The following is a 15,496-nucleotide window of genomic DNA, read 5'->3' on the forward strand; positions in this document are numbered from 1 at the left end:
ACATTTGATACGCTGTGTCCTTGTGGTGTTTGTGATCCTTCATCGCAGCTGCGGGTCTCTCTCAGCTGTATCGTTGCAGTCAACGGTGACTTCTTCTGAATGACGAGGTTTTTTTGTACGACTCTTTGGTTCGACTGTGTGAACACCCAGCTATCTCACTGATAGAGTGTAAACTCTGGACAGTAAATAATCTCCTGTTATCTTCAGTATGGAATACCACTGATGGTGAGAGGTGAAATCTTTTCAGTATTGCTGTTCACTGCCACTGATCTTAAGGAAGTTCCTGACGGGGGTTTTATGTAATAAATGAGGAGTTTAGGCTTCTCAGGTTTCTGTGTAACCAGGCAAGTCAATGTTGTATATCCCTACTCTATGTACACTCTATTGTAGCTGTTGAACCCTGTTGACAGTTTTAACTTTAGGTTGAGTCAGAGTGGAACCCTCTGGCAGGCTGACAGCAAAACAAATAAAAAATTAAAGTCAGTTAGTGTACTGAAACTATATCACAGGTTTACAAGAACAGCAACACCAGTGCCAAATTGTTTGTATCTATCTTGAATAAAAAGCTGCAAGGGTTCCAGATGAGGATGATGAGTGGTTTTTTTGTACCTTTTTTTTTTTTTTTTTTTTTTTTTTTTTTTTTTCTTGTTCATGGTTATGTGTGTTTGTGTGCTTGATGGAAGATGGGTGTTCTGTTCTGCTCTCAGTCATGAAGTGTTAAAACTCACAGCACTATAAACACTCTCAGAGCACTGAAGCTGTTCTGACGATGCAAAGAAGTGGGCAGGATTTTACAATGTTGAAACGTTATTCGACAAACAAATTTGCCGTCGGTTAGTGTGTTTCATTTTAAGTGTGAAAGCTGCTATCCAAACTTTGGTGCACTTCAAACAAACAGACAAAGACTCACACCTTTCCAGGACATGCTGCACATGCTATCATGCGGCAGTGAACCAACCTCCCTATCCTGTGAGTTCTCCGGCAGACTCATGCATAAACACCAACAACAAACAATAGTTTGTCTCCTCCATTGTGTCTTACGAGTCTCTTTTAAAGCACGTAGATTTAGTCCAGGTGCAGCCCCGTTATAGCCGGTCACCTGCAGAAAGCCAGTCACCTGTAACTTGGGAACAAAACACAGGAACTATGTTGCCTGTTACAGTTCAGTACTAGAGTCAGAACCGTCGTCTCCTTGCAGAAGATATCTGTGTGCAAGAGTGTTTTGAGAACAGTCTTTACCTGTTTTCTGAGCTATTTATTAGTTATAAGCTTGCAAAAGTACTACCATATGAACACACATGCAAAGAGCACATTTAGCCCAGCACAGCACTGTTTTTTGATATTCACTAATTATATATAATGTTGTAACATGTCTTTACAATTTCTATTTTTTTATTATTATTATTATTTCTTTCTTTTTATTATTTTTATTCATTCAATTATTTATTTATTCATTTATTATTATTATTATAAATACTCTCCCATATCCTCTTATCCTAACTCTGAGTTTGGGCCTAAATTCAGAGCTCGGAGCCCTCCCCTCGGACAGCACGCCAAATATGCATAGCCTTTACTCTGTTTATTATATGTAAGTGTGAACTCGTGAAACTGGTTATGACTAGTCTTAAAGAAAAAATCTTAAAATTAGACTTAAAAAAACACCAGGGGACTAAATGTATCATTTTCTTTTTTTGGTCCTGACCAAAAGAGCCAAGAGAACCGAACTACAAGTGTGAACACACAATCAGAAGTTCATTGTGAATGTAGAAGCGTGCTGGAAGTTCTTTCAAGCCATGTGTCATGTCAAGGTTTAATTCATTATCAAGATCAACTGTAATAATAAGAGTAAATAATCTACAAATACAACGATAGAAAATATCTCCAGGATGCTGGGAATTTACAAACATAGAAAAGCAACAAATTCTCTATTATTTATCTTCTATTATATATTATTTAAGTTCCCTGGAGGATTCTACTAGTGATGAAGAGGTGTTTATATTATTTTTGTATTATTGTCATTTATTTTTTGTTAGTTTTTATTAGTTTTTGTTTTTATTTTTTGCTTTGTGTTGTTTCATTTTGTTTTGTTGTGGGAAACTGCTTTGTTTTGCTATTTATTGAAATTAAACAGTTTTCAGTCTACAAAAGCATCTACAAACATACAAGAATTTGCAAACTGCATTGCAATGCAAAACAACATGATACAAATGCCTAGGAACATGCTAAAACATACAAACACTTATTCAACTACATACAGAACTATACTTCCAATGCCTAGCAACATGCCAGAAAAACCTAGCATGCATCTGAAGACCACTGAGGACCACTTCTAGTCTTCACCTGCGGGCTCTCTTGTGGTTTAGTGGATTAGATAGATAGAGGATAGATAGATAGATAGATATAGATAGATAAGATAGATAGATAGATAGATAGATAAATAGATAGATAGATAAAATCATGCCTACTGTGACATTTTTGCAAAAATTTCATTATGAGTCTTTTTGCATGTATCACGGCAGTTCCAGTGAAAGTGAAATGTCAACTGAGTGTTGAAAAAGTGTGTTCAGTTTTCTCAGAAACAACAGTATGAGCAAAAGCAAACATGAGATAAAAAGATGCAACCACATCATTTTGTCTTCCAAATCTTATTTGGTTTGTTTAATCAGTGTAAAAGGTTATGTAATGAGGCCTGACTGGTCTAGATTTTTAATGGCCTGTCTCACCTTTTCTGATTTTGTTTGACAATAAACTTTCTAGCCTAAAGTTGTTATAACATTCAGACAAGCTTTTGTCAAGCCAACATCAACTTTTTTCACAATAAACTTCATCTATTTATTTTGTGTTATAAGTGTTTGTTCACTGATCAGTGTTGTGTGTGATTGTGTTGTAGAACAGCTGCAGTGTCTCTCAGCTGTATCAGTGCAGTCACTGTGACTCTGACTGACGGAGGTTTTTGTACGACTCTTTATCACTGTGTGAACACATCTTTACTGTTGATGTGCTGGTAACTCATACAGTAATAATCTCCTGTATCTTCAGTCTGGACTCCACTGATGGTGAGAGAGAAATCAGTTCCATGATCAGCTCCATTTCCACTGAATCTTGATGGAGTTCCTGACTGAAGGGTTTTGATGTTGTGAACTAAAAGTTTAGGAGTTTCTCCAGGTTTCTGTAGGTACCAGGAGAAACAATTCTTACACCAACCGTTTGACAGGTCTCCAATAGCGCTGCTGGTTTTACAGGTCAGAGTGACTGTTTGTCCGTTCTGAACATGTTTCTCTGCTGGAGTCTGAATTACAGTCACCTGTCCTGTAGAGTCTGAAGAACAATTAAACACATGAAACTTCTAAACTGAAAAAAGATGTTGTTATAGAAAATTGCAATTAAAGTAAGAAGCTATTTAAATAAATCTATGCCTTACCTTGAAAATGCATTCCTAAGATCAAGAGAAAGATGAATGTCATTGTAGTTGTTGTGTCTGTTATTATGATAAACAGTGTCAGTCATGAAGTGTTAAACTCACAGCTCTATAAACACTCTCAGAGCACTGAAGCATGTGCTGACGATGCAAAGTGACTCTCGCTATTTAAATCATTCACCTGAAGACTGTAGTTCACTCTCAGAGACCTTTAAAAGACCATTTCTCACGCCACAGTGTTTCATCTTCAGTCTTTACTGAGACACTGCAGATAACTGAATGTGTCGTCATGTTACAGTCTATAACTAAATTAAACTGACAGATTTATGAGTGATGGCATCAAATTAGTCACTGAAGGTGATGCAAATGTGAATTTTAATTTAATGATTATAAAAAATAAGAGGGAGATGTTTAAATTGATGAGTTTCATGAAGTCAGTAAAGCTTCTTGAACGATGATAAAAACAGCTAGATCCAGTATGGACAAAAATGGCAGGCTGTATTCTTCAATGCGTTTAAGGTCTTTCTGTCACTGTTTGTCATTTATATTCCAATTTAGATTTCACAATTTTAAACATTCCTGAAACTTAAGCTGTCTTAATATTATGCTTTGCTGTATCTATGAATATGTACTGCACTCCATCCTTTATTTTTATCTGTATGAACACAATCTAAAGTGATATGTTGAAGATAACTGATCATCAGCTATATTTGCTAAATGCTCATGTCTGCTGAAGTATGCTGCTGATGTATACTGTATATAAGCTTTGACAACATTTACTCACAACTTTCACCTAAATATTAAATCAAAAAAAAAAAAACATCTGATAAAACGAACATATTTTTAACACAAACTTATTACCCTGTACTTATAAAGTGGCCTTATGCACTTATTTATATTAATCATTTGATATAATGCACTTATTGTGTACATAGATGTTTTACTTTGTACTTATATTTTTAAAATACCTGAGTGTAACTGAATCTGTAATTCATTTATGTCATTACTTTTATAATTACACCGTTGACCCATGCATTACACCTTAACCCACGCTTAAAGGGTTAAGTGAATAAAATGTAAATTATCCCATGATTTACTCACCCTCAAGGTATTCTATGTGTATATGACTTTCTTCTTTCAGATGAATACATTAGGAGTTATATTTAAAAATGTCCTGGCTCTTTCAAGCTTTATAATGGCAGTGAATGGGGGGTCAAGATTTTGAAGCCCCAAAAAAGTAGGAGAGAGCAAAACAAAACACCCTTCATGAATTAGAAGTGCAAAATGAGGATTTGTAAAGTAAAATGTTGAAGATTTTGATATAATCCAAAAGAAGACTGGTTTTCTGTTGCTCCTGTAAACAAACCTTGGTTCTTGCGACGCTAACATATTCTCACCAGAGCTTACGCTACGCCTGTGTCCTGCTTTCTATTGTGAACGTGCCTTACGTACAACAGTTAGTGGAAGCTAGAGATAACTGTTTATGAAGTTTTAAATTGGAAATTTTTTCTTACAAAAATGCATTAATTTTACTGTCTGATTTTGTCTTTACGTCCAATGTAAAGATATTTAACATTCAGGCAAGCTTTTTAATTTAAGGTGTCATTGTTACAGTAATTATACATTTAAGTACTGAATAATATTAATTAACTACATGTACTGTACTTACTATATGGTTAGGATAAGGGTTTATCTTAGGGTTACTTGCATGTAATTATGCATAATTTATTATTATAATATTAATTGCATGTAACGTGTAACAAGAACACCTTAAAATTAAGTGTTACAACTTTTTTTCACAATAAACTTCATCATCTATTTATTTTTTGTTATTAGTTTTTGTTCACTGATCAGTGTTGTGTGTGATTGTGTTGTAGAGCAGCTGCAGTGTCTCTCAGCTGTATCAGTGCAGTCACTGTGACTCTGACTGACGGAGGTTTTTGTACGACTCTTTATCACTGTGTGAACACCCAGTTATTATTAATGTAGTTTAAAGCCAGACAATAATAATCTCCTGTATCTTCAGTCTGGACTCCACTGATGGTCAGAGAGAAATCAGTTCCATGATCAGCTCCATTTCCACCGAATCTTGATGGAGTTCCAGTGTAAAGGGTTTTGATGCTGTGAACTAAAAGTTTAGGAGATTCTCCAGGTTTCTGTAGGTACCAGGAGAAACAGTTCTTGCAGTGACCATCTGACTGACGTCCAATAGCGCTGCTGGTTTTACAGGTCAGAGTGACTGTTTGTCCATTCTGAACATGTTTCTCTGTTGGAGTCTGAATTACAGTCACCTGTCCTGCAGAGTCTGAAGAACAATTAAAACACATGAAATATTTGAACTGGGAAAAAAAAAGCTTTTTACAGAAAATCACAAAGAGGCTAATAAAATAGAATGATGCCTTACCTTGAAAATGCATTCCTAAGATCAAGAGAAAGATGAATGTCATTGTAGTTGTTGTGTCTGTTATTATGATAAACAGTGTCAGTCATGAAGTGTTAAACTCACACAGCTCTATAAACACTCTCAGAGCACTGAAGCATGTGCTGACGATGCAAAGTGACTCTCACTATTTAAATCATTCACCTGAAGACTGTAGTTCACTCTCAAAGACCTTTAAAAGACCATTTCTCACGCCACAGTGTTTCATCTTCAGTCTTTACCTGAGACACTGCAGATAACTGAATGTCATCATCATTTTACAATCTATAACTAAATTAAACTGACAGATTTATGAGAAACACGAATTCATCACTAATAGTGACTATAATATTAAAATTTAATTTTAAATTCAAAGTAAAAATAAGAGGGAGATGTTTAAACTGACAAGTTTAATAAGGTCAATAAATCTCCTCTGCACTTGATAAATGATCATAAAAACAACCAGCATGGACAAAAATGGCTATATTCTTCAATACATTTAAACAACCCAAATTGTTCTGAGTACTGAACTCCATGTCAGGTGCTGCAAGAGTGCTCCCGGTGGAGCAAATATGTTTCTCTTTCAACTACCAGTGAGGTTTACTCATCTGATGCAGTGAGTATTGAATTCCTGTCAGATGCTGCGAGAGCCTCCCGGTCGAGCAAACCTTGCCTTTTTCCGTTCAACTACCAGCGAAGCTTACCAGTCTGATGCCATAAGTATTAAACTCATGTCAGATGATGCAAGAGCTTTCCCGGTTGAGTGAATGTTTTATTTCAACTAACAGTGTTGCTTAACCGTCCGTGCAGTGAGTATTGAACTCCCGTTAGACGTCGACGAGAGCCTCCCGGCCACACAATTTTACCTTTCTGTCTTATGTCAGCGAGGCTTACCCATTCGATGCAGTTAGTATTGAACCTCTTTTCGCATCGGGGCAGCAACATCAGCAGCCCAAAAAGGCCTCTCCAAACAGCATCAGAGTTATCAGTTTCATATTAAAGAAGCCCACACCAAACCCTCATCGGTCATCAAACCCAAAAAACCCGCTACACTGTCTGGCCAAATACTGCCCATACAACATTACCTTTCCGTCTTATGTTTGGAGAGGCCTCTCTTCCGGCCTCCCAACCAGCTGACTTACCAAATATCAGCCCCCGCCAGATTACAATGCTATTTGGGGGGGAGGGGGGGGGGATTGGTTCCTTAGTCTGCCGGCTGTCCTTTTGCTATTGCCTTTTGGGGGGTACTCTAGGTTCGGGCAATTCCCGAGCTCGGAGCCCTTCCCCAGACAGCATGCCAAATATGCATTATAATACTTAAGCTAATTATATGTAAGCATGAACTTGTGAAATTATGTTTTATTAACAAGGTTTGGGAGGAGCACATCAGATACTAAGCCTAATTAGCACAGGTGGAGTGCACTTAAGTTAATCAACACTATAGTATAAATACAGCTAACTTACCTCTATCCACTGACGTTTTATCAGCATCCCCCCTCCACCCCATCTCCTCCACTTAGAGTTCATATTACTCTTATATGGGGGGGGTACTCTAGGTTTGGGCCTTTCCCGAGCTCGGAGCCCTTCCCTGGACAGCATGCCAAATATACATTATAATACTAATTATATGTAGGAGTGAACTCGTGAACTATATGTTTATATGTGAAATTCTGGAGGGGAAGCCAGATGGCTTCATGTGGTGACGTAATGAAGTACGTCATTAATCAAACTATGAACTATAACATGTAAAATGGGAACATGAAAGGAATATTCTAAAACCAACTCATGTAAACACCATAATCATAATATTGGCTTATTTAGAATAAGGTAAATAATTAGATTACTGATGTCTATGTAAACATAGTCATGGTGTTTGTGATCCTCTCACCAGCAGCTGCAGTGTCTCTCAGCTGTATCAGTGCAGTCACTGTGACTCTGACTGACGGAGGTTTTTTGTACGACTCTTTATCACTGTGTGAACACACCTTTACTGTTGATCCAGTGGTAACTCTGACAGTAATAATCTCCTGTATCTTCAGTCTGGACTCCACTGATGGTGAGAGTGAAATCACTGTTAGATCCACTGCCACTGAATCTAGATGGAGTTCCAGTGTATTGGCTTGTTGCACAATATATGAGGAGTTTAAGAGCTTCTCCAGGTTTCTGTAAGTACCAGGCTAAAAAATCACTATTATACACTCTACTGCTGGTTTTACAATTTATTCTGACTTCTTTTCCTGGTTGAGCTGCTATTATTGATTGAGTCTGAGTTACAGTGATCTGCCCTCTACACTCTGAAACAAAGGAAAACAGGACACAAATCACAATAATGTATATTTCACATTTTAAAATAGTTAATAAACATTCTGAAAGTTTTACTACAAACCTTGAGCAAACAGTGTGAGAGTTCAGATGAGGATGATGACGTTGTTCATTGTTGTTGTGTCTTGTATGATGATGAAGGTTGTGTTCTGTTCTGCTTTCAGTCATGAAGTGTTAAACTCACAGCACTATAAACACTCTCAGAGCACTGAAGCATGTGCTGACGAATGCAGAGAAGTGGGCAGGATTCACAACAGCTCTGTGAAGTGACTCTCTATCATTTGCCTATAGATCATTATCGAATATGTTAACAAAGAAATTACTTATATAAAAAGTTTTTTTTTTTTTTTGGCAACTGTTTTCCAACTTTTAGATACAAACATTTGTAAGGGTGTATTGACAGAATCATCATTCTCCACACTGGTTGTCTTATGCAGGGCATACATTGTCCATTTTTTTGCATCTTAAATTGTATTTGTATGTTATTTTTATTGTTATATGCAGGGCAGGGACAAGCTTAACTGTACCACTTTTGTTTTAACTCTTTAAGATGCATGTTGGCTACAAATGCAAACTATGTATTATATTATCAGGCCCGGTTCAAGAATGAAATCATTCAGAGTGCTCTAGCTTTAATGCACATTTTCACATCTTTTTTTTAGTCCTGTCCATTGCTATGGTTATCACTATATCATTCATTGCTGTTCTGAGAGTAAATCTTGCATAAATATGCATACTTCATGCCTGAAATTCTTGCAGCATGTATGTGAAAAACAAAGTGTGCAAAAAGTGCTCCCTTAATATCACTAAAAAAAACTAACTGTCAGTGGTCTTCATTGCGATCTCACAAAATTCTATAATAATCACTGCACAATTAATTTATAATTTCCATAGTGTCCAGAGTGCAAACACAAAAAAGCACTGGATTGTTTGCCAGATCTGTTTCACAAATATGTTTTTATTACAGCTTTGTCTGAGGGTGCTCTTGATTGTTTTGAACACCCCTGTAGAACCAGGCCTGTATATAATATACATAAGTGCAATATACAGGCCTGGAGTGGCCAGTGGAAGATTCAGGACACATAAATCGGTCCAGCAACAGTACCACTTTTACATTAATGAAGTCTCACACGGATGAGGAAAGCACAGGTATCTTGTTCATTTTTGGGCAAATTGGTAGTAGTGATGAAGTGATGATTTGCAAGCGCAGCTCGTACCCCTGAAATCCCGTTGTTTGTGTGTGCACAGCTATTCATAGCATTTATAAAAATAATAAATCGAATATATAAATATAACGCACACAATAAAGTGAGCCACATGACTTCTCTCCTGTTTTATTCTCACATACACAAGATAAGCCTACCCTTCAGTAATGTGTCTGGATTTAAAAGTCATTAGTCATCAGCAGTAAAAGTCGTCAGTTTTTATCTGGAGAGTTGTATTAGTTTTGAAGACACTTTTGATGTACATCAGGGGGTTTCTCATGTTGACTATTGATGCTGAACTAAGAGTGGGGTGTGAGCATTATAAAGAAAAGTTAATTTAGATTTAGAATAATAATGGGGTGACAACTTGTTGATATGAGTGCAGTATTTCCAAAAGAATGTTCAATAAATTGAAAAAATAATTGAAAAAAATATAAGAAAATACATTATAAATTGAAATCTCTCTCTTTCTTGCCAGCTTCACTGTGCTGTCGCAGTAGGTGTCTGTCTACTTTGCCTCTAAGTATAAACAAAACACTGGTGTAAAAGGGTTTGATGTTTTTACATTATTTGTACAATTATTGTTATCCTGTATATGTAGGGTTTAATGTAATTATTTAAGATACAATGTGTAACTTTCTGCCCTATAGCAGTTAAAATTAGCATGAGTCTTGTGGAAGAACATTGTGTCTAATTCACTATAACATAGATCATTTTGTATTCATACGCACAGGAGAACGTCTCGGTTATGTACTTAACCCTTGTTCCCTGATGGAGGGAATGGAGACGTTATGTCGAACGACATACGGGGTCTCACTTGGGAGGCCAATCATCTCTGAGTTTAAGAGAAAACACCAATGAAAATTGGCTAGTGGATTTTACATACCTGAGCCACTCCCCGTGCCTACGGGTATAAATAGGCGACAGGTGCATCCACTCTTCAGGTTTTACGCTGAGGAGCCGATAACGTGTCCCGGCAACAGCGAATGGTTCAAGGTTGTGGCATGGGGACATAATGTCTCTGTTCCCTCCATCAGGAAACGAGGGTTACGTACGTAACCGAGACGTTCCCTATCTGTCGGTCACTACGAGTTATGTCGAATGACATATGGGGTCCTATGGAAAACGCCACAACCCGGACACAGTGACAACCCTGTGGCGCTGCAATTGTCGACAAGCTGCGGCGTGTCACAAAAGCTACTCTTAAGGTCGTAACCTTCCCAAAGCCCCAGCGCAAATTCACTGACCTTGGTACCGAAGGGGACCAAAAGGGTGAGTACATCACAGCTGGAGAAGGCCATGCTGCTGTTCCGTCCACAAAAAGTTTTTGGAAGGGATTTCAACCTTCAGTGAAAGATTGACTTCAAATCTTTCCTATTTGTTCTTTCAGCTTGGCAGAACAATGGGGAAGCGAGCCTTAGGAAAAGGTCGCTACGGAGACCTCATCCTACCCATAGGGAGGTGACATGTGGTGATATTGATATGGACTGACCCAGGGGGCAGTACTAAATATGGAATGGGTCTCTGAGACAGGTTCTTCCTTATAGTAGGGATGGAACAGCTGCCAGAAGAGACTGACAGAGTGGGTCTGTCAAGGGAAGACATGGGTTTACCAAGAGGGAAACCTTACCATGGAAGAATACACATATGGGATTACCCATAGGGAATCAAGCCATATGGACACCTAGCCCAGTACAGGGGCTGACCAGAACTCCGGGCATGCTAACACCAGTACTGAGCCTGGCACCAGACTGCTCAGCCAAGTCTGAACGCACAGCTCACCTTAGGAATCTCAACCAGGGTACGCCAACCGGGGAAATCTACTGGGAGGAGAAAGGCGCTCACATCCCTGTGTTAGGGGGAATGGCGCAGCAAGCATGACACCGAGCCAGTCCTTCCTGCCAATTACCTGTTTCTCAACACATGGGAAGAAACTGGCTCTACACAAAGGTTGTAAAACCTCCAGAGCCCAGGAGGGGGCAATACTCACACAGCACTACACACTCACCCCAAAGAGGCACCGTTAGCCAGCGCATAGGAGGAGGCCACACTCCGTGGAGTGAGCCCTCACCCCCAGGGGGCACGCCTCGCCTTGGGAATGGTACGTCAAAGTGATGGCATCCACTATCCAGTGGGCCAACCTCTGCTTGGAGACAGCCTTCCCTTTCTGCTGACCTCCAAAGAAGACCAGGAGCTGCTCAGAGCTTCTGAAGCTCTGGGTGCAGTCCACGTATATGCGAAGCGCTGTTATGGGACACAGCAACGTCAAGGCTGGATCTGCCTCCTCCAGGGGCAGTGCTTGCAGGTTCATCACCTGGTCTCGGAAGGGAGTGGTGGGAACCTTGGGCACGTATCCAGGCCGGGGTCTCAAGACAACGAGAGTAGGCCGGCCCGAACACAAGGCACTCTTCACTTACCGAAAATGCTTGGAGGTCCCTGACCCTCTTGATGGAAGTGAGCGCGATCAGGAGCACTGTCTAGACAGGAACTCCAGCTCGACTGAGTCAAGCGGCTCGAAGGGACCCCTCTGAAGTTCAACCAGAACAATAGAGAGGTCCCAGGAGGGTATCAGGGGTGTCCTAGGAGGATTTAACCTTCTGACACCCCACACCAAACCAACAATCAAGTAAAGAAAGCCCAGGGACTGGCCGTCTACTGCATCATGATGTGCTGCAATAGCAGCCACATACACTTTCAAGGTGGAGGGTGACAGCCTATGCCCCAACCTTCCTTGCAGGAAAGAAAGCACGACTCTGACCGAACATCTCCGGGGTCTTCCCGGTGAGAAGAACACCAATTCGTGAACAGACTCCACTTCAAAGCATAGCCCTGCCTCATAGAAGGGGCTCTAGCCTGAGTGATAGTGTCTTCCACCGCCAGTGACAGATCACTTAGGTCTGCCGTGTCCCATCCAGAAGCCACACATGGAGGTTCCAAAGATCTGGACGTGGGTGCCATATGGTGCCCAGCCCATGAGAGAGGAGGTCCCTCCTCAGGGGGATGCGCCAGGGAGGGGCTGTCATGAAGAGCATGAGTTCTGAAAACCCAGGTCCGGGTGGGCCAGTAAGGCACAACCAACAGGACCTGTTCCTCGTCCTCCCTGACCTTGCATAGTGTCTGTGCTAGCAGGCTCACTGGGGGAAACGCATACTTGCATAGAGCCCGAGGCCAGCTGTGTGCCAGTGCATCCATGCCCAGGGGGGCCTGGGACAGTGAATAGTACAGCTGGCAGTGGGAGGACTCGTGGGAAGCAAACAGGTCTACCTGGGCTTCCCCAAATCGACTTCAGATCAGCTGGACCATCTGGGGATGGAGTTGCCATTCCCCGGGGACAGTGAGCTATCGAGATACCTCGTAATCCGCATCATAAAGCTCACCCAGGATGTGGACAGCGTGCAGTGACTTGAGTCACGTCTGACTCCAGAGGAGGAAATTGGGGGCGAGTTGAGACATGCAACGTGATCGTAGACCGCCCTGTCGGTTGATGTATGAAACAGCCACAGTGTTGTCCGTTTTGACCAACATGTGCTTGTCTAGCAACAGCGTAAAGCTAGATGCACTGCCAGCAACACCAGACAGCTGATGTGCCAAAGCAGTCGAGGTCCTGTCCAGGACTCTGAAGACACACCTCCACACCATTTCGCACCCCAGCCCGTGTTGGAGGCATCTGTCGTGACAACAACATACCGGGACACTTGTTCTAAGGGCACGCCAGCCCGTAGAAAAAGGCAAGGTCCGACCAGGGGCTGAATAGGCGGCGATACATCGGTCTGATGGTGACACGATGTGTACCGCGGCGCTATGCCCATCTCAGGACTCGGGAGTGCAACCAGTGCTGAATTGGCCTCACATGAAGCAATCTGAGTGGCGTGACTGTGGCTGCGGATGCCATATGCCCGACCAGGGGCTGAATAGGCGGCGACACATCGGTGTGATGGTGACACGATGTTTACCGGTCCCCCATGCCCATCTCGGGACTCGAGAGTGCAACCAGGGCTGAAGTGGCCTCATATGAAGCAATCCGAGCGGTGTGACTGCAGCTGCAGATGCCATATGCCCCAGGAGCCTCTGAAAGTGTTTCAGTGGTACCACTGTCCTGCCTCTGAAGGAACTCAGGCAGTTCAGCACTGACTGGGCACGCTCACTAGTGAGATGTGCCGTCATTCTCACCGAGTCGAACTCCTTACCGAGATAAGAGATTCTCTGTGCTGGGGAGAGCTTGGTCTTCTCTCGGTTGACCTGAAGCCCCAACTGACTGAGGTGCCGAAGCACCAGGTCCCTGTGATCGCACAACTCCTCTCGGGGACCGGGCCATGATGAGCCAGTCGTCAAGATAGTTGAGGATCCTGATGCTGTAGCGTATCAGACCTGAACCAGACAAATTAAAGATTCAATCGTGAGCGTGGTTGAAACATGAGGACCCGAATTCCACAGAAAGGCAACAGGATGTTGTAAATCAACTCCTAGCACCAGTCTGAAGCAAGATAAGCAACCAACTCTTTCACAGAACAGCTTTCAACATTAACACCATTAGAACAATTATTGACAATTTCAATTCAGAGAAGAGATTGTCAAATTTGGGGCAAGTAATCAAGACTGATGGTCAAAGAGATGCACAGCCTGACCATCACATGTAAACCCATGAGAGTAAACAAGATCGTTGGATTGACTTCCCCCCACCTAGCAGAACCAGACTGAAATTCCTAAGGGGACCTTTTAACCTCTGGTCTCCACACAGAACATCCTTATGTCAGAGAATGGCACAGGAACTGTCTTTAACAGATGAAGATGCACCAAAATGAACTCAAAAAGACTTATAAATAAATATCAGTCCATTGCTTAACTCCATATTCATTTATGTGTAACCCACACATTTGACTATAATGTTTCTAATCACTTATTGTGTATGTCTTTTTAATAACTATTGAACAGCATAAGGATTCATATTCATGTTTAATATGTATGTATTTCAATCTGGTTGCTTGAAATGTTTCCGACCATCAGTTATTTGTCAAATGTATCATATTCTTGTTATAGGAATCATGTCCAAAGTTATACCCCGCAAGAGCGGGAAAATTTGGACCACGTGCTTGATAAGATAACATATGATTTATGAATGGGTAGGACAAACATTGCAACACCCTGAGCAAAGACAATATCTAATTGGTCAGGACAACATTTGAGGTGTGGCCGAAAGGCCAGTTTAAATACTCAGAACACCATCAAATTTTGCTTTTTAGCTTTGACATTTCAGCTGCTGCTTTTAGTCATGCTTTGTCATCACTTTTAGCGTTCTTCGAGCGCTGTTCCAGCGTGCTTCGCCCTGCACGCCTGCTGCTACTTAGCCACGATGAGAAGAAACACCACCTAGTCTTGTCAAACTTCTGTTCTTTTCCTTTAGTTTCTTTTCTTTTCCGTTTGAGAGTTTCGTGTTCTGAGTTAAGTTTTGTAACGCCATGTCTCCGAGTCTGACCTCGCGTGCCCGTTCAACTTCAACCGGCCCACAACTCCTCATCGTCAGCCAACGCCCAACCACGGGCTTCCCAAGACGTCACTTCAACGACTACTGAACTTCCAGCCAACCAGCAACCTCGGGAAACCACCTTTTCAACGACAACAAAGGGAACCCCCGTTACACAGGCAACGCAAGTAATGTACCTCCAGACTCCAATCTGTACTGGTGTATCTAATATAATTTTAACCTCATTGAGGAACTCAATGCGATGGTTAATTAATTGACTGATGGTTGTTCATGTCTATGCAATTTCACGTATTGCTGTAAACTTGGGATTTCACATTTTCATTCTCTTAAACTCTTTCTTCCCTAACTTTCTATCCTCCTGCAACTTGTGTGAATGTGAGTGCGTGTGCTTATGTCTTAGATTTATCTAATAAAGGCTCATTCATATTGAAAAGAGAAGTATCTTATGTTTTGTGCTTACAAGTTACTGTCTTAAACTGCCGATCTTGTTACTGTGCTAATTAATAGTGTTTTCACTATACTTTGGATATTAATATCCAGTGTAGATTTGATGTTATACGGCTCGTTCAACGAATCGCTGGCCGTTTCAGTGATCAGCCGTGAAACAGTGATTCTGTTCAAAATCCCTTTAAAATCTTAAATGATTCCCT

The 15,496-nt window shown here is 41.0% G+C and overlaps 1 pseudogene and 3 gene segments (V, D, J or C); 1 reads left to right on the forward strand and 3 right to left on the reverse strand.

Moving 5' to 3' along the window:
* The window catches only part of LOC109089733, a 300,753-nt gene that overhangs the window by 129,570 nt on the left and 155,687 nt on the right, over nucleotides 1-15,496 (reverse strand).
* LOC109056326 overlaps nucleotides 1-15,496 on the forward strand; it is a 134,023-nt pseudogene that overhangs the window by 105,817 nt on the left and 12,710 nt on the right.
* On the reverse strand, nucleotides 2,926-3,579 carry LOC109050948. The segment is given in 2 exon segments: nucleotides 2,926-3,318; nucleotides 3,422-3,579. Coding segments are annotated over 2 exon segments (393 nt in total).
* Nucleotides 5,292-5,924, reverse strand: LOC109068039. The segment is given in 2 exon segments: nucleotides 5,292-5,723; nucleotides 5,823-5,924. Coding segments are annotated over 2 exon segments (393 nt in total).

This window comes from Cyprinus carpio, chromosome B25 (genome assembly GCF_018340385.1).
Source record: "Cyprinus carpio isolate SPL01 chromosome B25, ASM1834038v1, whole genome shotgun sequence".
NCBI classification, from domain to species: domain Eukaryota; kingdom Metazoa; phylum Chordata; class Actinopteri; order Cypriniformes; family Cyprinidae; genus Cyprinus; species Cyprinus carpio.